The sequence below is a fragment of the Salvelinus fontinalis genome, chromosome 2 (assembly GCF_029448725.1).
Source record: "Salvelinus fontinalis isolate EN_2023a chromosome 2, ASM2944872v1, whole genome shotgun sequence".
NCBI classification, from domain to species: domain Eukaryota; kingdom Metazoa; phylum Chordata; class Actinopteri; order Salmoniformes; family Salmonidae; genus Salvelinus; species Salvelinus fontinalis.
In genome coordinates, this window is record NC_074666.1 from 84,462,286 (window position 1) to 84,485,770 (window position 23,485).

General features: G+C 48.2%; 1 protein-coding gene and 1 non-coding gene across 2 annotated transcripts in view; one reads left to right on the top strand and one right to left on the bottom strand.

Annotated features, from left to right (window-relative positions):
• Positions 1-3,192: 3,192 nt before the first annotated feature.
• Positions 3,193-23,485, bottom strand: part of LOC129829656 (inactive phospholipase C-like protein 2) — a 93,154-nt gene continuing 72,861 nt past the window's right edge. The window contains exons 5-6 of the mRNA XM_055891498.1: positions 11,652-11,761; positions 3,193-5,294 (exon numbers count right to left, since the gene is read on the bottom strand). Coding sequence (XP_055747473.1) covers positions 4,878-5,294; positions 11,652-11,761 — 527 coding nt within the window. The 3' untranslated portion in view covers positions 3,193-4,877. The remainder of the gene's footprint in view (positions 5,295-11,651; positions 11,762-23,485) is intronic.
• LOC129834080 (U7 small nuclear RNA) lies at positions 9,245-9,297 on the top strand. Its single transcript, XR_008756206.1, has one exon. It is a non-coding gene; the product is annotated as a U7 small nuclear RNA (small nuclear RNA).

Below are 23,485 nucleotides of genomic sequence, written 5' to 3' on the forward strand. Positions count from 1 at the left end.
GAGAAAACAACCAAGCAGCCTACTATCTATGGTGGTGAAACGGACAGCACTCTCCAAGGTGCTGATTAAGTCAAAGCATTTTAGACGTCACTGCCGTATGCCCACATACTTGAGTGTAGCGGCGAGGCTTACACAAGTCCACATTTTCTGTAGCCTAATTTTCTAGACATCAATGTACAGCAACATTTTTAAACGTCGCCGCAGAACACCGGCCATTTGCATGTGCACACATTCGCAGCTGTGGTGTGTGCCAGACATAGCGTTTTCCTTGATGACCAAAAAGCTACATTTTAGTCTCATCTGACCAGAGTACTTTCTTCCATATGCTTGGGGACTCTCCCACATGCCTTTTGGCGAACACCAAACGTGTTTGCTTATTTTTTTCTTTTTCAATTTTCACCTAAAATGACATACCCAAATCTAACTGCCTGTAACTCAGGCCCTGAAGCAAGCACTTTGACGTTTGTGGAAATGTGAAGCAATGGCTTTTTTTCTGTCCACTCTTCTGTAAAGCCCAGCTCTGTGGAGTGTACGGCTTAAAGTGGTCCTATGGACAGATACTCCAATCTCCGCTGTAGAGCTTTGCAGCTCCTTCAGGGTTATCTTTGGTCTCTTTGTTGCCTCTCTGATTAATGCCCTCCTTGCCTGGTCTGTGAGTTTTGGTGGGCGGCCCTCTCTTGGCAGGTTTGTTGTGGTGCCATATTCTTTCCATTTTTTAATAATGGATTTAATCGTGCTCTGTGGGATGTTCAAAGTTTCTGATATTTTTTATAACTCAACCCTGATCTGTATTTTTCCACAACTTTGTCCCTGACCTGTTTGGAGAGCTCCTTGGTATGGTGCCGCTTGCTTGGTGGTGCCGCTTGCTTGGTGGTGCCGCTTGCTTGGTGGTGCCGCTTGCTTGGTGGTGCCGCTTGCTTGGTGGTGCCGCTTGCTTGGTGGTGTTGCAGACTCTGGGGCCTTTCAGAACAGGTGTACAGTTGAAGTCGGAAGTTTACATACACCTTAGCCAAATACATTTAAACTCAGTTATTCACAATTCCTGACATTTAATCCTCGTAAAAATTCCCTGTCTTAGGTCAGTTAGGATCACCACTTTATTTTAAGAATGTGAAATGTCAGAATAATAGAAGAGAGAAGGATTTATTTCAGCTTTTATGTCTTTCTTCACATTCCCAGTGGGTCAGAAGTTTACATACACTCAGTTAGCATTTAGTAGCATTGCCTTTACATTGTTTAACTTGAGTCAAACATTTAGGGTAGCCTTCTACAAGCTTCCCACAATAAGTTGGGTCAATTTTGGCCCATTCCTCTTGACAGAGCTGGTGTAACTGAGTCAGGTTTGTAGGCCTCCTTGCTCACACATACTTTTTCAGTTCTGCCCACAAATTTTCTATGGGATTGAGGCCAGGGTTTTGTGATGGCCACTCCAATACCTTGACTTTGTTGTCCTTAAACCATTTTGCCACAACTTTGGAAGTATGCTTGGGGTCATTGTCCATTTGGAAGACCCATTTGCGACCAAGCTTTAACTTCCTGACTGATGTCGTGAGATGTTGCTTCCACATAATATATCCACATAATTTTCCTGCCTCATGATGCCATCTATTTTGTGAAGTGTACCAGTCCCTACTGCAGCAAAGCACCACCACAACATGATGCTGCCACACCCGTGCTTCACGGTTGGGATGGTGTTTTTCGGCTTGCAAGCCGCCCCCTTTTTCCCACAAACATAACAATGGTCATTATGGCCAAACAGTTCTATTTTTGTTTCATCAGACCAGAGGACATTTCTCCAAAAAGTACGATCTTTCTCCCCATATGCAGTTGCAAACCGTAGTCTGTCTTTTTTACGGCCATTTTGGAGCAGTGGCTTCTTCCTTGCTGAGTGGCCTTTCAGGGTATGTCGATGTAAGACTCGTTTTACTGTGGATATAGATACATTTGTACCTGTTTCCACCAGCATCTTCACAAGGTGTTGTTCTGGGATTGATTTGCACTTTTCGCACCAAAGTACGATCATCTCTAGGAGACAGAATGCATCTCCTTCCTGAGCATTATGACGGCTGTGTGGTCCCATGGTGTTTATACTTGCATACTATTGTTTGTACAGATGAACGTGGTACCTTCAGGCGTTTGGAAATTGCTCCCAAGGATGAACCAGACTTGTGGAGGTCTTGGCTGATTTCTTTTGATTTTCCCATGATGTCAAGCAAAGAGGCACTGAGTTTGAATGTAGGACTTGAAATACATACACAGGTAAACCTCCAATTGACTCAAATGATGTCAATTAGCCTATCAGATGCTTCTAAAGCCATGACATCATTTTCTGGAATTTTCCAAGCTGCTTAAAGGCACAGTCGACTTAGTGTATGTAAACTTCTGACCCACTTGAATTGTGATACAGTGAATTATAAGTGAAATAATCTGTCTGTAAACAATTGTTGGAAAAATTACTTGTGTCATGCACAAAGTATATGTCCTAACCAACTTACCAAAATTATAGTTTGTTAACAATAAATTTGTGGACAGGTTGAAAACTAGTTTTAATGACTCCAACCTAAGTGTATGTAAACTTCGCGACTTCAACTGTATATACACTGAACTCACGTGACACTTAGATTGCACAGAGGTGGACTTTATTTAACTAATTATGAGATTTCTGAAGGTAATTGGTTGCACCAGATCTAATTTAGGGGCTTCATAGCAAAGGGGGTGAATAGATATGCACGCACCACTTTTCAGTTTTTGATTTTTTAGAATTTTTTTAAACATGTTTTTATTTTTATTTTTTCACTTCACCAATTTGGAATATTTTGTGTATGGCCATTACATGAAATCCAAATAAACATCCATTTAAATTACAGGTTGTAATGCAACAAAATAGGAAAAACGCCAAGGGGGATGAATACTTTTGCAAGGCACTGTATGTGTGGGGTATAGAGATGAGGTATAGTACCTGACTTTAGCAAAAGGCTGAATCCCTCATGCCCATTTTCCTCATAGACACTGTCACTCATAACCTTTTTTCCTACTATTTGTCGACACCTTCTGGAGTTGCCTCAGAATTGCTTCATACAATATATTCCCCATTCTTGTCCTGCAGAAGGAATCCTACATATTCATGTCAGGTGGGCTGCCAGCATAAAGACAATGACAAAGTGGAAGAATTGAAGAATAGGAGGCAGGACAAACAATGAAGCCAATTTTAATGGGCCATTTTCAGGAGCTCATACAGAACCACATCACTTTGCAGTGAAACACAAGTCAGGTTATTGTTTGACCCAATTTTTGGAATGATGACCCCCAACCCAAACCCACCCTGACCTCTAACCCCTACACCCAACATTCCACACCACCTGTCTTGATCTGCAGCACAGAACAACAGGTGTCAAGTCACTGTATATCTAGAAGCAATGTACTGTATATAAAATAATTGTAATATGAATATAACTAACATCAATTATAACAATCATATCAATGGGATATTTTGTTTCAGGGAGAATTATCAGAGATTAATGTAAAGGGGCTCTTCATTACTTGTACATACATACAGTATACATCTATATAGATTCATAGTTTCTCTTTTAGGTTAGGTGTGTGTTTGATTGACAGCAGGAATCTGCCCCAGGTCCATGTTCCTCTTGTGATCTTTGACCTATAGAGTCCTTTAGTCTTTTCAGCGCAGACGGGGTCGACAGACTGTTCAGTTAAAACAGAATGGTGAGCTCTAGCTAGTAGCTACCTCTTGAGAGCTGGAGCGTGGGCAGAGTACGGCCACGCTCCCTCCATCCATGGGACGACGACAGCAACATACGGGACGTTACGCACACAGCCCCTGAAGAGGCGCTGGGGAGACCCCCTACTAAGCGTCCAGGCATGTTGTGATTGACAATTAACTAAATTAAAAATCTTAATTAAGGGCACTGTGCAAGTGTTTGGGGTCCTGTGGAGGTTGAAGTCTCCAGCAGGGGGAGCCAGCGCATCATCGCAGAGGCCAGGTAAGTAGTGACTGACAGAGATAGGCTGCAGAACTGCAGTCCTTTACTGTCTCTCTCACAGACAGCTCCCAGGTTTGTTTGTGCAGTAATGGTCCTCTATCTAGGATCCCTACAGAGCTACTAGTCCGTGTGAGCTGCTCTACGTTGTGCATTTTAGCGAGAAGGGCAAAAGGGTTGAAGCTCGGGATGATGTACGGAAGGGCAGATCTACAGGTGTATGGAGTAAACATATGGGAGAAGATAGAGGAGGAGAGAAGAAAAGGGTCCTGGACATGCTATGGGTATCCTAGGGGAATCCAAAGGCGAACTTGCGCGGTATGAAATGCCATTGTAAGGTGCCTGTACCCGCAGTGCTGGCACTGCCCAGAGAAAGACAGCGAGACTCTCCTGACAGACTGACTGACTCAACGATTGACTGGCTGAGAGACTGACTGAATTCACTAACATGGGTGTTATTCGCTCTTTCGAATCCAAGAGAGAGAAATAGGACAGGAGAGAGAGCTGACAGAGACATTTCTTCTTTGTCTCTAAAAAAATACTTTTTTATACTTGTGTCTCTTGTCTTTTACGATGAGTTTTCTTCCCCGTCCCTTGCTCTATTTGCTGTTTCTCTTCTGCTCTCTCCCTCTCCCTTTCCTGCTCTTTTTCCTTCTCCATCTCCTTCATTCTCTCCTTCTCCATCTCCTTCATTCTCTCCTTCTCCCTCTCATCTTTTTTCCTTTCTATCTCACTCTGCCTGTCCATCTTCGGGGGTGTTAAAGGAACCATCCATGTTCTTTGCTCTTCTCCTCTCTGCTTCTCAAGCCCCCTCTCTCTTTCTATTCTCCTCTCCCTGTCTCTCTTTGGGTGGACTCCACTGCGGGTACAGGCAACGGGTCAGCAGGAACCATCGCTGGCCGTCTCGTTCTCAGAGATGGCATCGTGGGAGCCTGCTGCCCTATACTGTGGGGGCTGTGGTGGGAGGGGAGGCAGAGACGGGCGCTGAGTCAGGGGATGGTGTTGAGTATGGAGCTGGGCCTGGAGCTGTGGTTGGGCCTCGGGCTGGGGTTCAGCCAGGTGTTGGGACAGTGGCTGGGCCTGGGGTCGGGTCTGGGCCTGAGGTTGGAGATGGTGAGGGTGGGGTGGATGGTGGGGCTGGGCCTGGTAGTGGGCCTGCGCTTGCAGTGGATGGTGTTGGAGCTGAGGGGAGGTAGCTCCGTTCTTGCTCAGGCCACAGGACTGGGTGGCACAGTGGATCTGACGCAGAGTGTCCAAAGCCTCACTCTTAGCGTGCTTCAGAAGGTCCGCCTGACCCTGAGAGAGAGCGAGACAAATGAGAAAGAGAGAGAGAATGCTGTCACCCATGTGTTTTAGTAATGCCCTCTATATCAGACGGGTGTCAGAGGAAGGCCCAAACATTTTTCAGACTCCAGCCACCCAAGCCATAGATAGTTCTCTCTGCTACCGCACGGTAAGCGGTACCAGTGCACCAATTCTAGAACCAACAGGACCCTAAACAGCTTCTACCCCCAAGCCATAAGGCTGCTAAATAGCTAATCAAATGGATACCCACTGCTGCTACTGTCTATTATCTATCCCGTTGCCTAGTCACTTTAACCCTACATATATGTATATAGCTACCTCGATTACCTCGTACCCCTGCACATCGACTCAGTATTGGTACTCCCTGTATATAGCCATGTTATTTTTACTTGTCATTCACATTCACTGTGTATTTATTACTCGTGTCACTATTTCTGTGTTTTATCTTTAACTCTGCATTGTTGAAAAAGGATCCGTAAGTCAGCATTTCACTGTTAGTCTACACCTGTTGTTTACAAAGCATGTGACAAATACAATTTAATGCACTACATTATTTTAGCCAACGGATGGCAGCCTACATCCATACTGCAGTGTGGTTGGAGGAATGATCTGCGGTTCCTCAGAGCCCCTTCAAAAGTAATCTGTTGATAAGTGATCCCACACCATCATCATCGTCCTCTTTATTTAGGAACACCCCAGAGATGAAACCGGGCCAGATGGGGAGGAAGTTGTCAGGGCAGGCATCCCGCTTTATGGCGTTGTAAAGTCAATCAGGGCAGTTTCCGTGGCTGCCTTGGTTTCTGAGTGAAAGAATGGGCTACTGCAGCCCTGCTGGCTCTATTCTGTACTGTTGTGGGCCTGGATTCATCTCCGTAGACACTCAGACTGGAAAGACTGAAAAGGGCTTCATCCTCAACAACAAAACAGCCCCCTCCAAAACTTGTGTCCCTAAAAATAAACTCACTACTAAAGCCACTTAACACTCCCCTCTTCTTTTCTCCCCTCTTGTCTTCTCTCTACATCCTTACCACTATCACTATCCCACTATTTCTCTTTCTCCATGTCCTCCACCACTATCCCACCCACCACATCCCTTCACAGCCCACCTCCACAGCAACTGTCCCCTATTTCTGATTCTGGTTGTCTCTGAGTCTCATCACCATACTCACATATTCGACCTTGCTGTCGTCAGCAGTTGGCTGGCTAAGGGAGCCTGAGAGACGTCCCTGTGGGACGATGCTGTTTGAGGCAGGGACCAGGGAACATGTCCTGTCTGTACTGGGGGTGTCTGTCTGCCTGTCTGTTTGTCTGTCGGTCTGTACTACAGTCTATTCCCATTGCCACTGGGCAGACAGGTTAGAGTGGCGTGTAGTTCAGGGGGGTTGTGGGTACAACCCTGTACAAAATGCCTCTTGTTCCCCTCTCACATGAGGGTAATGCTTAGCGACAAGTCTTCTACATGAAGGGCCTCAGAACACAATCCACTCCAACAGCATGAATAAATCAGATGTTTGAGAAATTATGTAATGTTCCCATGTGAGTCACAAAGCTGGTGCTGCTGTGCCAGTCAGGGACTTGGCTGGAGGTACCGGAACCAAATCACAATGGGCTGAGCTCAACCATGGCTACGGGTCCACTCACCCCCGCAGCTGGCCTGGCCTGCACAGCGCTCCACTGGGGGTTAGCCAAGGCTGAGACTCCACAGCACACAGAACCACCAATCACACATCTCCATCTGTAGAACTCCGAACCAATCACAGTTGTTCCTTCCTCATCCTTAACACAGTCCATTAACCTGTTACAATAATTGTTTCTTTTTGGGAAGATTTATCTCAACCTCCAATTTGCCTCCAGATCTGAACATATGGGTCAGAGGACTCAGTGAAACTATAGGTTAGCTGTGGAGAGAGCACTAAGCAAAGAGAAGAGACTGGTGACAGGAGGAGCTTCAACATGGACAGTCCTTTAATCATTGACTTCTAAGTTACTATGCTTCAAGAACAATACTGTATCTAGAGAATCAGACTAGCTGGTGTTGCTGGGGGGTAGGTAGTGGTCTCTACAATCCCATAGAGTCTTTGCAGCTTCTTAAGTTTCTATAAAAGGAATGTGGAACCAGTGAGTTGGGCTGAATTGAGAGGTGACTGCCTGCCTGGACTTGGGCTGCCAAGCCTGGCTGGCACACACAGACCACACTGCCTCACACCAAATGTTCACCACCATAAAGAGAGGTAGATTAGCTGTTAATGTGCCCGTGTTTGCTGTTCTATGCAGATACGAACATGCAGCCTGTACCCATAACTCACCGTACAGACACGAGGAAGGAGGAAGGAGAGAGAAGGATGGTGCGTGGAGGGATGGAGGGGGTAAGGCATTAGGTTTTGTGTGTCCACGTTAGGCTTCTTCAATTAAGTCCTTCAGTTCTATAGAGTGAATTCAAGCTTAATTAAGATAAGACTGCCAGCCACATATGCTGCCAAAGAACAATGAGTCCAAATAAAATAGGTTGAGCAACACCCTTTTTGAAAGTGCATCTAGAACTACTATTAACCTTGTCTAGTGGCTAGCACTACCTTTGAGCGTCCTATTTCCATTCTCGCTTCTATCCTTTTCCATTTTTTCTTTAACTTTGTTTCTGGTTGTGTTTGATGCAGCCCAGACGTCTCGCTGATAAAAAGGTCCTGGGGAATCAAACGTATCCCTGGTCACATCCTCCCTCTCTCTCTGGCTGCCAGCCCGGCGGAGCCCCAAACCAGGCTAAACACACTAAACACTCAATCCTGAATAATTACATCCAGATGAGATCGAAAACACACATCACACATTCCCTCTATGTCCTTATTTGTGTCTTGGCGAGATGGTGGCGAGGCTTAGTGCTTTATCAGTGTTGCTATTACCACAGGTAATGATTCATTGAGGCTGTGAAACGAGGGCGTTGGGCCCCGCTTTATATGATTGTGGGCCTGTGTCACAGGTGAGGAGACAGGGGAGAGAGGGCAGAGAAGGGAGAGAGAGAAAGAGGGAATATAGAGGGGAGAGAGGAGACATAGCGGGGAAAGGAGAGTGAGATGAAGAGGGGAGAGAGAAGGGGGAGAGTGTGACACCAATGGACCACCTAAGGGCACGTCTGCTGGGTCCAAACTCCAGGGAGAGGGGGTGATGGTGGAGAGGGGTGGTGTCACGACTTCCGCCGAAGTTGACTCCCCTGCCTGTTCGGGCGGTGCTCGGCGGTCGTCGTCACCGTCCTACTAGCCGCCACCGATCCCTTTTTCGTTTGTTTTGTCTTATTAGTTGCACCTGTTTTTTGTTTCGTAATGAGCTTCCCTATAATTAGGAGTTTGACCCGCCCTTGTTTTGTGCGGGATTGTTTTTTGTTACGTGTGTGTATTTTGGGTGTTTGGCAAGTGTTCTCTCTGCGCCCTGGATGTTCGGGCTTATTCAGTTTTTGTTAAGAAAAAATATAAGGAATATTTTTCCCAAACGGCTCTCTCTCTCTGCGTCTGGTTCTTTCGCCAACCTAGTCCCGCGTGACAGGTGGAGCCTACTGTGCATGTTGTCTAACAAATGGTGTGCGATGGTATCATCCCACCTGAAAAAATACTACAGTTTAGTGTAGAATATTTCAGTACTTACTATAGAATTCTATAGTAAAACATAGTATACTGTAGAATACTGTACTACACACTGTAGTATCCCTTGATCATGTGTAGTACTTACTATAGAATGTTGTAGAATACTATAGTAAATACTACAGTAATGTCTGCAAAAACACTCAAAACTACCCATTCCCTTCTCCTATATCGCAATTTGCACCATCCATAAGTGAGAATCCTACATGCCAAGTATTGACCATATATTGTGTTCTCTACAGGTTATAGAAAAGAGCAGAAGCTTTGAACTATCTGTTCAGACCCCAGTCCTACCTACCTACAGGTTCTGAAAAATGTGCTCTTTTAGTATTTCTCCAGTAGGTTTTCTGAAGGAGAAAGCCCCACATCTATGTCAAACATAACAAAACAGAAACACTATGGTAAATACCTGACCTGACCATAGAGATCCTTTTTATGTCTCTATTTTGGTTTGGTCAGGGCGTGAGTTGGGGTGGGCATTCTATGTTTTGTGTTCTATGTTTTTTATTTCTGTGTGTTTGGCCGGGTGTGGTTCTCAATCAGAGGCAGCTGTCTATCGTTGTCTCTGATTGAGAACCATACTTAGGTAGACTTCTCCCACCTGTGTTTTGTGGGTGATTGTTTTCTGTCTTTGTGACTGTACCAGACAGAACTGTTTCGTGTTGTTCGATTTTCGTTTATCTCTTTGTTATTTTTGTCATAGTGTTCACTTTTCTAATAAAGGCATGAACACTTACCACGCTGTGTTTTGGTCTCCTCCCTTAGACGATCGTTACAATACTACAGTAATGTCAGCAAAGACCCTACAGTAAATACTACAGTCCACAAAAACACTCCAGTATACTACAATCCGCAAAAACACTGTATTAATTACTATAGTATATACTACAGTTTTCTTACACTACAGTATTTATACTATAGTTAACTGTAAATACTACAGTATACTACAGTAAACACTACAGCGAATACTATAGCAAAGTCTGGAAAAACACTACAGTGAATACTCAACCCCTTCCCCTCCTCCCTTCTCCAGAACATCTCTGGAGACCTTCGCCCATTCCTCACTTCCCTCATCCCTGACCACTGGCTGCGTCCCCTCTGACATCAAAATGGCCCGAGTCGCTACCCTCCTCACGAAACCAACACTCAACTCATCTGGCATCAAAACTATTGACTTGTATCTCTTCTTTCTTTTCTTTCCAAAACACTTGAGCGTGTTGTCTCTGATCAACTTTCTCGTTATCTCTCTCAGAAAAGACCTTCTTGACCCTAACCAGTCAGGCTTCAAGATGGGTCACTCAACCGAGACTGCTCTTCATTGTGTTATGGAGGCTTTTCGCACGCCTCGGTTCGAGGCCCTCTCCTCTTCTCTCTATATACCAAATCGCTCAGCTCCGTCATATCCTCACATGGTCTCTCCTATCATTGCTATGCGGATGACACTCAACTACTTTCCTCCATCCCCCCTTCTGACAGCCAGGTGGCGACACGCATCTCTGTGTGCTTGGCAGATATCTCAACTTGGATGTCGGCCCACCACCTCAGGCTCAACCTCGACAAGACGGAGCTGCTCTTCCTCCCGGGGAAGGCCTGCCCGCTCAAAGACCTCTCCATCACGGTTGACAACTCCACAGTGTCACCCTCCCAGAGTGTAAAGAACCTTGGTGTGACACTGGACAACAACCTCTTGTTCTCTGCAAACATCAAAGCAGTGACTTGCTCCTGCAGGTTCATTCTCTACAACATCCATAGAGTACGACCCTACATCACACAAGAAACGGCGCAGGTCCTAATCCAAGCACTTGTCCTCTCTCTTCTGGACTACTGCAACTCGCTGTTGGCTGGGCTCCGCGCTTGTGCCATCAAACCACTGCAACTTATCCAGAACACTGCAGCCCACCTGGTTTTCAACCTTCCCAAGTTCTCTCATGTCACCCCGCTTCTCCGCACACTCCACTGGCTTCCAGTTGAAGCTCACTTCCTCTACAAGACCATGGTGCTTACCTACGGAACAGCAAGAGAAACTGCAACTCCCTACCTTCAGGCTATGCTCAAACCCTACACCCCAACCCAAGTACTCCGTTCTGCCACTTCTGGTCTCTTGTCCCTCCCACAGCTCCCGCACAGCCCAGTCAAAGCTCTTCTCTGTCCTGGCACTGCAATGGTGGGACCAGCTTCCCACTGAAGCTAGGAAAGCAGAGTCCCTGCCCATCTTCCGAAAACATTTGAAACCTTACCTTACCTTACCTCAAACAGTATCTTAAATAATCCTCCTCTCCTAAGACCCCCCCCCCAAATGTCAAATGTAAATATACTATAGTATTTTTTCATGTGGGATGTGTTATCATGTTAGTTACTGCTGAGCCCACAGATACAGCCGTAGGCCGGAGCTGCACCATTTAATTAAGAGATTTAAGGATTACAAAGAAGGGAGGTGCTAATTAGCCAAAATGATGTAATCTCTTGGGAGAGTATAGCAGCAACATCACTTCTGTAAATTACTGGAAGTTGTTGCAAATCAATTAACCTTGTGAACTTATGCAGACTGAGGCAGTATTTCCAACGAATGACGCACTAGCCATACATTGCTAGTGTTATGTTGACAAAGTGTGTGGATGTACACTATACAGTACACTATCCATTAGTCTTTAATAGTACAGTATCTTGTCAAAGAGTTTCCTGTGTTTTAGGACGGATGGATGATGTATTGTACTCATACCTTGAGGACGGTGATGTTCCAGGCGTAGCTCTCCATGGCTTTCTGTAGCTTCCGGCCCTTCAGGCCCTCCTTCGCCCCGATCCTGTGAAGGTCCACATGGAAGTCCAGTCCTGGACAAACACAAAGGTGAATGGTGAATGGACTGTTCATAAGGTACAGGCAACCAAGGTCAGAGAGGTTAGGATAAAGCGGAAGTCAAATTTCGGTTGGACCTTGTGTCCATTTGGACAATAAAACAATGTTATTCATCTTCAGCTGTAGGGCTTGCTGTACCATCACCCCCCCCATCCCGGACGGTCCCATGGCCTGTAGCGTGTACTGTACCATCACCCCCCCCCCCCCCCGGACGGTCCCATGGCCTGTAGCGTGTACTGTACCATCACCCCCCCCATCCCGGACGGTCCCATGGCCTGTGGCGTGTACTGTACCATCACCCCCCCCCGGACGGTCCCATGGCCTGTAGCGTGTACTGTACCATCACCCCCCCCATCCCGGACGGTCCCATGGCCTGTAGGGTGTACTGTACCATCACCCCCCCCCCCCCCCCGGACGGTCCCATGGCCTGTAGCGTGTACTGTACCATCACCCCCCCCATCCCGGACGGTCCCATGGCCTGTGGCGTGTACTGTACCATCACCCCCCCCCGGACGGTCCCATGGCCTGTAGCGTGTACTGTACCATCACCCCCCCCGGACGGTCCCATGGCCTGTAGCGTGCACTGTACCATCACCCCCCCCCCCCCCCCCCCCCGGACGGTCCCATGGCCTGTAGGGTGTACTGTAACACACCACCCCAGACGGTCCCATGGCCTGTAGGGTGTACTGTAACACACCACCCCAGACAGTCCCATGGCCTGTAGGGTGTACTGTATCACACCACCCCAGACAGTCCCATGGCCTGTAGGGTGTACTGTAACACACCACCCCAGACGGTCCCATGGCCTGTAGGGTGTACTGTAACACCCCACCCCAGACGGTCCCATGGCCTGTAGGTGTACTGTAACACACCACCCCAGACAGTCCCATGGCCTGTAGGGTGTACTGTAACACCCCACCCCAGACAGTCCCATGGCCTGTAGGGTGTACTGTAACACACCACCCCAGACAGTCCCATGGCCTGTAGGGTGTACTGTAACACACCACCCCAGACAGTCCCATGGCCTGTAGGGTGTACTGTAACACACCACCCCAGACAGTCACATGGCATGTAGGGTGTACTGTACCATCACCACCCCAGACAGTCCCATGGCCTGTAGGGTGTACTGTAACACACCACCCCAGACAGTCCCATGGCCTGTAGGGTGTACTGTAACACACCACCCCAGACAGTCCCATGGCCTGTAGGGTGTACTGTAACACACCACCCCAGACAGTCCCATGGCCTGTAGGGTGTACTGTAACACACCACCCCAGACAGTCCCATGGCCTGTAGGGTGTACTGTAACACACCACCCCAGACGGTCCCATGGCCTGTAGGGTGTACTGTAACACACCACCCCAGACGGTCCCATGGCCTGTAGGGTGTACTGTACCATCACCACCCCGGACGGTCCCATGGCCTGTAGGGTGTACTGTACCATCACCACCCTGGACGGTCCCATGGCCTGTAGGGCTTACAGTACCATCACCACCCTGGACGGTCCCATGGCCTGTAGGGTGTACTGTAACACACCACCCCAGACGGTCCCATGGCCTGTACTGTACTGCTGTAAATCTGTCCACTGCCACTGGATTGACACTGACTTCTACAGTACACAGCTACTGTAATGCTGAGTACAGCTGCTTCCCTGGACACTTTTTCAGAGTTTGAGGACAAAGTCTAAGTACAGAGCAACTTCCCACTACAAAGATGTGTCCCTACCCTTCATGTTCTGTGCTCCACTTAAAAAGTCCCCTCAACAAAGTATGCCATCGCCATTCCGGTTCCCCATGGCACACATTGGCACGCCCATTTCTCCATTCCTCCTGCAGAGCCACCCCTTGACAGGCACACGCCCATAAAACCCCACACACCACCACAGTTCAGTGGCTGAGAATCACCCTAGCCGAGACGCATGGAGAGCAAAACAAGAGAGGGAACGAGAGAAAGATATTATTAGTGAGCTGCTTCTGAGCAGTGTGTAACTGGGGCACCCAGGGGTTGTAAATAGCGATGCTCACAACAATAATAACGGTGAGCAACAATAAGTGTCTAGCCAGAGGTCATTTCTCTCTTTCTCTCTCTCTGTGCCCAGCCTTCTGACACGCTCTCTCCTCTCATCCATCCGTCCACTTATCTACCCATCTCTCTCTCGCCTGGCTTACTGTACTGCTGTTCTTTCAAAGTGATAATAATCCCTGTTGTTATATTAAGCTGTTTGGTTCCCATTTACTTGACGATTGAACATTCTTGTACCGTGTTTCGACGAGCTGTCAGTGAAATGAATCAGTGAGATATCATATCCTGAACCTCAAGCCGTTCATTTATCTCCTTTATATTCACAACAAAACCAAAAGTAAAGGTGTCCGACTCAGTTCTTAAAAGGGGAGATCTGTAGTTGCTACATCCATTTTTGGATTTATGAATTTATATATATATACCCGTTCATTCTTGAAGAATATATCATATAAATGAGCTTAGTTCAATTGTCAAATCCAATCAGAACCCAAAATATAAGCTTGTTTTACCAATGTTTGTAAACATTATACATGTAAACAAACTCTGCATGGCCTCATAACATGCTTAAAAATCTATTTTTTATATATTGGATGGTCAGTCCTTGCATCCATAGCTCTGTCTATGACTTTAAGAGTGCTTACATTTTTCTCCGGGCCCACCCCTCAGCTTGAGGAACCTTGTGGCACACAGCCTCTCGGACCATTTCATATCCCAATTGTCCTTTTCCCTTCCGGTGGCACACTTGTCATTTTGAACTGTCACTTCAAGTAATGCACCCCTCACGCTTTGCTTCTCGTGTGAAGAGAGAGAGAGAGAGTGAGAGAGAGACGGGCATGTCAGTACTGGGACGTGTTCAGAGAGAGACAGACGACAAGATCTTCTCTCTGCATGCACCTACACACACACACACCTATGCTCCATATACACATAGGGAAAGGGGTGTTGAATGCAGTTGAATGCATTCAACTGAAATGTGTCTTCCGCATTTAACCCAACCCCTCTGAATGAGAGAGGTGCGGGGGGGCTGCCTTAATCAACCTCCACGTCTTTGGCGCCCGTGGAACAGTGAGTTAACTGCCCATTTCAGGGGCAGAATGACAGATTTTTACCTTGTCAGTTTGGGGATTCGATCCAGCTACCTTTCGGATACTGGCCCAACACTCTAACCACTAGGCTACCTGCCGCCCAAGGCGAGGAGAGAAACAGGGGGAGAGATAAGAGTGAGTAGTAAAATAGAGCAAAAGAGGAGTGAGAAAACGGGACTAACGAGAGAAATTAACAGAATGGAGAAAAAGGCAGAACCACGAGAGAGAGTAACAGAAATCGAAAAAGAGAGGCTGCGAGCCGAGCTTCATTTATTTATTACGAGTGATGTGCTGCGAGGGAGGGATCAGCCAAAGCCGGATTTCATCCCAGGACACCGCAGAGAATGGGATTTTCTCTGTCCGGAACGGCGGCATTGACTAAGAAAAGACAAGGATCTCTTTATCCCCTGCATTTCCATGGTAATGGGATCCATGGTGAGAGGCTGCTAACCATACCACCGCAGCCAGAGGAGGCGGAGAATCTCACCAAGGGACAGAGAGGGGGAGGGGAGGAAGGGATATCAATAAATAAACATAGACATGTCCATGCAGCCTTTTTCCTCCTACCTCCTCCTCCCTCCTCCCTCCTCCATCAGTCCTCCTGCCCTATACCCACGCTAGCTAACGCCAGTCTACTGCTGCTGTCCCTCTGGTGCCAGGGCTGGAAAAGCCCATTAAAACTGGTGATATGAACTCCGTGGTTCTCTTAAACATGATCGCAGAATTTGAATAAGCAATTCTAGGGGTATATACATGATGTGTATGTTATGAAAAGCAACATGGACGTATGCACGTCCACACACATTCATGCAGTCATTTGTGCACACAGCCACAGATAGCATCTGTGCGCCAGAATGTATGTCACAGATGCCTGTGTGGTCGTTCATTGGTCTGTGTTGTGGTGAGCCCTGGGGGTTTATCAGGCAGGCACCTCTGTAGGTGTATGCAGAGAGGAGTTAGCGGGGACATCTTGTCGCCTCACGTCCCGCCTCACATCCCGCCTCTCTCTCTCTCATCAACACATCAGCACCACTTCCCAAATTAAATTGATTAGAAGCAATAATGGCTGGGCATAATGAACACAAAGAGGGGGTGGAGGAAGGAGGACAGAGAGAGTAGGCATTCAAACAGAGTGCCGTTTTCTCTACCGCATATAAACTCAGCAAAAAAAGAAACATCCCCTTTTCAGGACCCTGTCTTTCAAAGATATTTCGTAAAAATCCAAATAACTTCAAAGATCTTCATTGTAAAGGGTTTAAACACTGTTTCCCATGCTTGTTCAATGAATCATAAACAATTAAGGAACATGCACCTGTGGAACGGTCGTTAAGACATTAACAGCTTATAGACGGTAGGCAATTAAGGTCACAGTTATGAAAACTTAGGACACTAAAGAGGCCTATCTACTGACTCTGAAAAACACCAAAAGAAAGATGCCCAGGGTCCCTGCTCATCTGCGTGACCGTGCCTTAGGCATGCTGCAAGGAGGCATGAGGACTGCAGCTGTGGCCAGGACAATAAATTCCAATGTCCGTACTGTGAGACGCCTTAGACAGCGCTACAGGGAGACAGGACGGACAGCTGATCGTCCTCGCAGTGGCAGACCACATGTAACAACACCTGCACAGGATCGGTACAGCCGAACATCCCACCTGCGGGACAGGTACAGGATGGCAACAAAAACAGCCTGAGTTACACCAGGAACGCACAATCCTTCCATCAGTGCTCAGACTGTCCGCAATAGGCTGAGAGAGGCTGGACTGAGGGCTTGTAGGCGACGTTATAAGGCAGGTCCTCACCAGACATCACCGGCAACAACGTCGCCTATGGGCACAAACCCGCGTGTCGTTGTTGCCGGTGATGTCTGGTGAGGACCTGCCTTACAATGTCGCCTATGGGCACACACCCACGTGTCGTTGTTGCCGGTGATGTCTGGTGAGGACCTGCCTTACAATGTCGCCTATGGGCACACACCCACGTGTCGTTGTTGCCGGTGATGTCTGGTGAGGACCTGCCTTACAATGTCGCCTATGGGCACAAACCCACGTGTCGTTGTTGCCGGTGATGTCTGGTGAGGACCTGCCTTACAATGTCGCCTATGGGCACAAACCCACGTGTCGTGTCTCTGTGGGGCTGCTGAGAGCCCAGCCATGTGTGTCACAGGAACATAAAGCCGCTTCAGCTTCCTGTGTTTGTAGCTCCTTCGCTATGCACTTTTTATTTTTCCATTCCATTTCGTTCCGTCTGGCCAAGCAATACCAAAACAGCCCCCTTGTCAGAAAGCATGAGCATGGGATGCAGAGGCATGGGATGGCTGCAGGACATGTCTCTTTACGACTGGGCTGGGTGAAGGGTGGAGGAGGGTGAGGGTGAGGGAGGGAGCTGGGTGTTAGAGAAAGTGTTATGTTATGAGGCTGAGGGCCCATAGGGGTTATTTTTTCCCCGTATCCCCACCCCCAATGTTTTCTTATTACATAACCCACCCCTTGACATCCTACTACTGACACCAACACACAGCTGTGTGACTGTATAGCTGTGCAGTTACTGGTGGGGTTTCAGCCATGCTTAGCCCAGGGCTTCTTATGGGGCTGTTCTATGGAGGAGCGGGGGAGTGCATTCTGATTCAAGCCCAGCTTTCATGCTCCACCCCTGGGTAAACGGGAAGCACGACACTGGCACAGGGACATGGTGCTGCCCACATGGAGGTGGCTGGGCATGGGCATGAGCCTGCTACTGTGTGACTGAGGGGAGGCCTGTGGGGTGCAGGCTCGCATGTTGCTTCAGTGTCTGCTGAATTCTTTGAAAGTCCCCCCAACCATCTCAGTATCACTCTTACACACTCTCTCTCACACACACACAATTTAGGGGACCTAAAATGAATTTCCATTCACAATCCTATTTTCCCTAAAACGTAACCCTAATCCAAACCTAACTCCTAACCCTAACCACTAAACCCTTAACCTAAATCTAAACCTAAGACTAATGTCCCCACTTTTGTCCCCAATTTTGCTTGTTTTACTGTCCTTGTGGAGACTTTTGGGGATTTTAGGTCCCCACAAGGATAGAAGAACCAACCAATACACACACACACACACACAAGGGTCTAGCTTTACCACAGAGTGTGTCTTCATGTCATGTTTTGTCTTTGATCATCATGTCTTGTCCCTGTGCTTCCCTCTGCTGGTCTTATTAGGTTCTTTCCCTCTTTCTATCCTTCTCTCTCCTCCTCCCTTTCTCCCTCTCCCGCTCTCTCTCTCTATCGTTCCGTTCCTGCTCCCAGCTGTTTCTCATTCTCCTAACGACCTCATTTACTCTTTCACACCTGTCCCCTATTTTTGCCCTCATTAGAGTTCCTATTTCTTCCTCTGTTTTCCGCTTCAGTCCTTGTCGGATTCTTGTTTGATGTTTGCTGTTCTGTGTCCTTGTTCCGCCCTGTCGTGTTTTTGCCTTCATCAGATGCTGCGTGTGAGCAGGTGTCTAGTGGTCGCGTCTCCAGTCGTTCATCTCTACTGACGAGAGGATTTCAGTTTTCCTGTTTTGTTTTTACTTTAGATATATCAGGAGTATCGTTTTTGTCTAAGACTGGAATAAAGACTCTGTTTCTATTACGTCGCTTTTGGGTCCTCCTTCATCAGCATAACAGAAGAATCCGACCAAGAATGGACCCAGCGACTACGGATTCTCGCAAGACTGCCATCGAGATCCAGGGAGAAATGCTCGGCAGACACGAGCAGGAATTGTCTGCTGATCGTCATGCCGTTGAGACCCTGGCCGCTCATGTCTCCGATCTCTCAGGACAGTTTCAGAGTCTTCGTCTCGTGCCACCAGCTACTTCCTGGTCTTCCAAGTCTCCGGAACCTAGGGTTAATAACCCACCTTGTTACTCTGGGCAGCCCACTGAGTGTCGCTCCTTTCTCACCCAGTGTGATATTGTGTTCTCTCTCCAGCCCAACACATACTCAGGAGAGAGAGCTCGGATCGCTTACGTCATATCGCTCCTGACTGGTCGGGCTCGGGAGTGGGGCACAGCTATCTGGGAGGCAAGGGCTGAGTGTTCTAACGTTTATCAGAACTTTAAGGAGGAGATGATACGCGTTTTTGATCGTTCTGTTTTTGGGAAAGAGGCTTCCAGGGTCCTGGCTTCCCTATGTCAAGGTGATCGATCCATAACGGATTACTCTATAGAGTTTCGCACTCTTGCTGCATCCAGTGACTGGAACGAGCCGGCGTTGCTCGCTCGTTTTCTGGAGGGACTTCACGCTGAGGTTAAGGATGAGATTCTCTCCCGGGAGGTTCCTTCCAGCGTGGACTCTTTGATTGCACTCGCCATCCGCATAGAACGACGGGTAGATCTTCGTCACCGAGCTCGTGGAAGAGAGCTCGCGTTAACGGTGTTTCCCCTCTCCGCATCTCAACCATCTTCTCCCATCAGCTCAGAGACTGAGCCCATGCAGCTGGGAGGTATTCGCATCTCGACTAAGGAGAGGGAACGGAGAATCACCAACCGCCTTTGTCTCTATTGCGGTTCTGCTGGACATTTTGTCATGTCATGTCCAGTAAAAGCCAGAGCTCATCAGTAAGCGGAGGGCTACTGGTGAGCGCTACTACTCAGGTCTCTCCATCAAGATCCTGTACTACCTTGTCGGTCCATCTACGCTGGACCGGTTCGGCTGCTTCCTGCAGTGCCTTGATAGACTCTGGGGCTGAGGGTTGTTTTATGGACGAAGCATGGGCTCGGAAACATGACATTCCTCTCAGACAGTTAGGGAGGCCCACGCCCATGTTCGCTTTAGATGGTAGTTCTCTCCCCAGTATCAGATGTGAGACACTACCTTTAACCCTCACAGTATCTGGTAACCACAGTGAGACCATTTCCTTTTGATTTTTCGTTCACCTTTTACACCTGTTGTTTTGGGTCATCCCTGGCTAGTATGTCATAATCCTTCTATTAATTGGTCTAGTATTTCTATCCTATCCTGGAATGTTTCTTGTCATGTGAAGTGTTTAATGTCTGCTATACCTCCTGTTTCTTCTGTCCCCTCTAGTCAGGAGGAACCTGGTGATTTGACAGGAGTGCCGGAAGAATATCATGATCTACGCACGGTCTTCAGTCGGTCCAGAGCCAGCTCTCTTCCTCCTCACCGGTCGTATGATTGTTGTATTGATCTCCTTCCGGGGACCACTCCCCCTCGGGGTAGACTATTCTCTCTGTCGGCTCCCGAACGTAAGGCTCTCGAGGATTATCTGTCTGTTTCTCTCGACGCCGGTACTGTGGTGCCTTCTTCCTCTCCCGCCGGAGCGGGGTTTTTCTTTGTTAAGAAGAAGGACGGTACTCTGCGCCCCTGCGTGGATTATCGAGGGCTGAATGACATAACGGTTAAGAATCGTTATCCGCTTCCCCTTATGTCGTCAGCCTTCGAGATGCTGCAGGGAGCCAGGTTCTTTACTAAGTTGGACCTTCGTAACGCTTACCATCTCGTACGCATCAGAGAAGGGGACGAGTGGAAAACGGCGTTTAACACTCCGTTAGGGCATTTTGAATACCGGGTTCTGCCGTTCGGTCTCTCTAATGCTCCAGCTGTCTTTCAGGCATTAGTTAGTGATGTACTGAGAGACATGCTGAACATCTTTGTTTTCGTTTACCTTGACGATATCCTGATTTTTTCACCGTCACTCGAGATTCATGTTCAGCACGTTCGACGTGTACTCCAGCGCCTTTTAGAGAATTGTCTCTACGTGAAGGCTGAGAAGTGCGCCTTTCATGTCTCCTCTGTCACTTTTCTCGGTTCTGTTATTTCCGCTGAAGGCATTCAGATGGATCCCGCTAAGGTCCAGGCTGTCAGCGATTGGCCCGTTCCTAAGTCACGTGTCGAGTTGCAGCGCTTTCTCGGTTTCGCTAATTTCTATCGGCGTTTCATTCGTAATTTCGGTCAAGTGGCTGCCCCTCTCACAGCTCTGACTTCTGTCAAGACTTGCTTTAAGTGGTCCGGTTCCGCCCAGGGAGCTTTTGATCTCCTCAAGAAGCGTTTTACATCCGCCCCTATCCTTGTTACTCCTGACGTCACTAAACAATTCATTGTCGAGGTTGACGCTTCAGAGGTGGGCGTGAGAGCCATTCTGTCCCAGCGCTTCCAGTCTGACGATAAGGTTCATCCTTGCGCTTACTTTTCTCATCGCCTGTCGCCATCGGAACGCAACTATGATGTGGGTAACCGCGAACTGCTCGCTATCCGCTTAGCCATAGGCGAATGGCGACAGTGGTTGGAGGGGGCGACTGTTCCTTTTGTCGTTTGGACTGACCATAAGAACCTTGAGTACATCCGTTCTGCCAAACGACTTAATGCACGTCAAGCTCGTTGGGCGTTGTTTTTCGCTCGTTTCGAGTTCGTGATTTCCTATCGCCCGGGAAATAAGAACACCAAGCCTGATGCCTTATCCCGTCTTTTTAGTACTTCTGTGGTTTCTACCGACCCCGAGGGGATTCTCCCTGAAGGGCGTGTTGTCGGGTTGACTGTCTGGGGAATTGAGAGACAGGTAAAGCAAGCACTCACTCACACTGCGTCGCCGCGCGCTTGTCCTAGTAACCTTCTGTTTGTTCCTGTCTCTACTCGTCTGGCTGTTCTTCAGTGGGCTCATTCTGCCAAGTTAGCTGGCCACCCCGGCGTTCGGGGTACGCTTGCTTCTATTCGCCAGCGGTTTTGGTGGCCTACTCAGGAGCGGGACACGCGCCGTTTCGTGGCTGCTTGTTCGGACTGCGCGCAGACTAAGTCAGGTAACTCTCCTCCTGCCGGTCGTCTCAGACCGCTTCCCATTCCTTCTCGACCATGGTCTCACATCGCCTTAGACTTTATTACCGGTCTGCCTTCGTCTGCGGGGAAGACTGTGATTCTTACAGTTATCGATAGGTTCTCTAAGGCGGCACATTTCATTCCCCTCGCTAAGCTTCCTTCCGCTAAGGAGACGGCACAAATCATCATTGAGAATGTGTTCAGAATTCATGGCCTTCCGTTAGACGCCGTTTCAGACAGAGGTCCGCAATTCACGTCACAGTTTTGGAGGGAGTTCTGTCGTTTGATTGGTGCTTCCGTCAGTCTCTCTTCCGGGTTTCATCCCCAGTCTAACGGTCAAGCAGAAAGGGCCAATCAGTCGATTGGTCGCATTTTACGCAGCCTTTCGTTTCGAAACCCTGCGTCTTGGGCAGAACAGATCCCCTGGGCTGAGTACGCTCACAACTCGCTTCCTTCGTCTGCTACCGGGCTATCTCCGTTTCAGAGTAGTCTTGGTTACCAGCCTCCTCTGTTCTCGTCCCAGCTCGCCGAGTCCAGCGTTCCCTCCGCTCAGGCTTTTGTCCAACGTTGTGAGCGCACTTGGAGGAGGGTCAGGTCTGCACTTTGCCGTTACAGGGCGCAGACTGTGAGAGCCGCCAATAAACGTAGGATTAAGAGTCCTAGGTATTGTCACGGTCAGAGAGTGTGGCTTTCCACTCGTAACCTTCCCCTTACGACAGCTTCTCGCAAGTTGACTCCGCGGTTCATTGGTCCGTTCCGTGTCTCTCAGGTCGTCAATCCTGTCGCTGTGCGATTGCTTCTTCCGCGACATCTTCGTCGCGTCCACCCTGTCTTCCATGTCTCTTGTGTCAAGCCTTTTCATCGCGCTCCCGTTCGTCTTCCCTCCCCCCCTCCCGTCCTTGTCGAGGGCGCACCTATTTACAAGGTACGGAAGATCATGGACATGCGTTCTCGGGGACGTGGTCACCAGTATTTAGTGGATTGGGAGGGTTACGGTCCTGAGGAGAGGAGTTGGGTTCCATCTCGGGACGTGCTGGACCGTTCGTTGATTGATGATTTCCTTCGTTGCCGCCAGGGTTCCTCCTCGAGCGCGCCAGGAGGCGCTCGGTGAGTGGGGGGGTACTGTCATGTTTTGTCTTTGATCATCATGTCTTGTCCCTGTGCTTCCCTCTGCTGGTCTTATTAGGTTCTTTCCCTCTTTCTATCCTTCTCTCTCCTCCTCCCTTTCTCCCTCTCCCGCTCTCTCTCTCTATCGTTCCGTTCCTGCTCCCAGCTGTTTCTCATTCTCCTAACGACCTCATTTACTCTTTCACACCTGTCCCCTATTTTTGCCCTCATTAGAGTTCCTATTTCTTCCTCTGTTTTCCGCTTCAGTCCTTGTCGGATTCTTGTTTGATGTTTGCTGTTCTGTGTCCTTGTTCCGCCCTGTCGTGTTTTTGCCTTCATCAGATGCTGCGTGTGAGCAGGTGTCTAGTGGTCGCGTCTCCAGTCGTTCATCTCTACTGACGAGAGGATTTCAGTTTTCCTGTTTTGTTTTTACTTTAGATATATCAGGAGTATCGTTTTTGTCTAAGACTGGAATAAAGACTCTGTTTCTATTACGTCGCTTTTGGGTCCTCCTTCATCAGCATAACACTTCAGTGTGTCGTCAGTCTCTACGCGTGTAAGCCCTGTCTCTGCCTGGTTCAGTTAACATATGGATGTTTTTCATTCTATCCACAGTTCATTCTGAATATTATATATATAGTGCTTTCAGAAAGTATTCAAACCCCTTGATTTATTCCCACATTTTGTTGTTACAGCC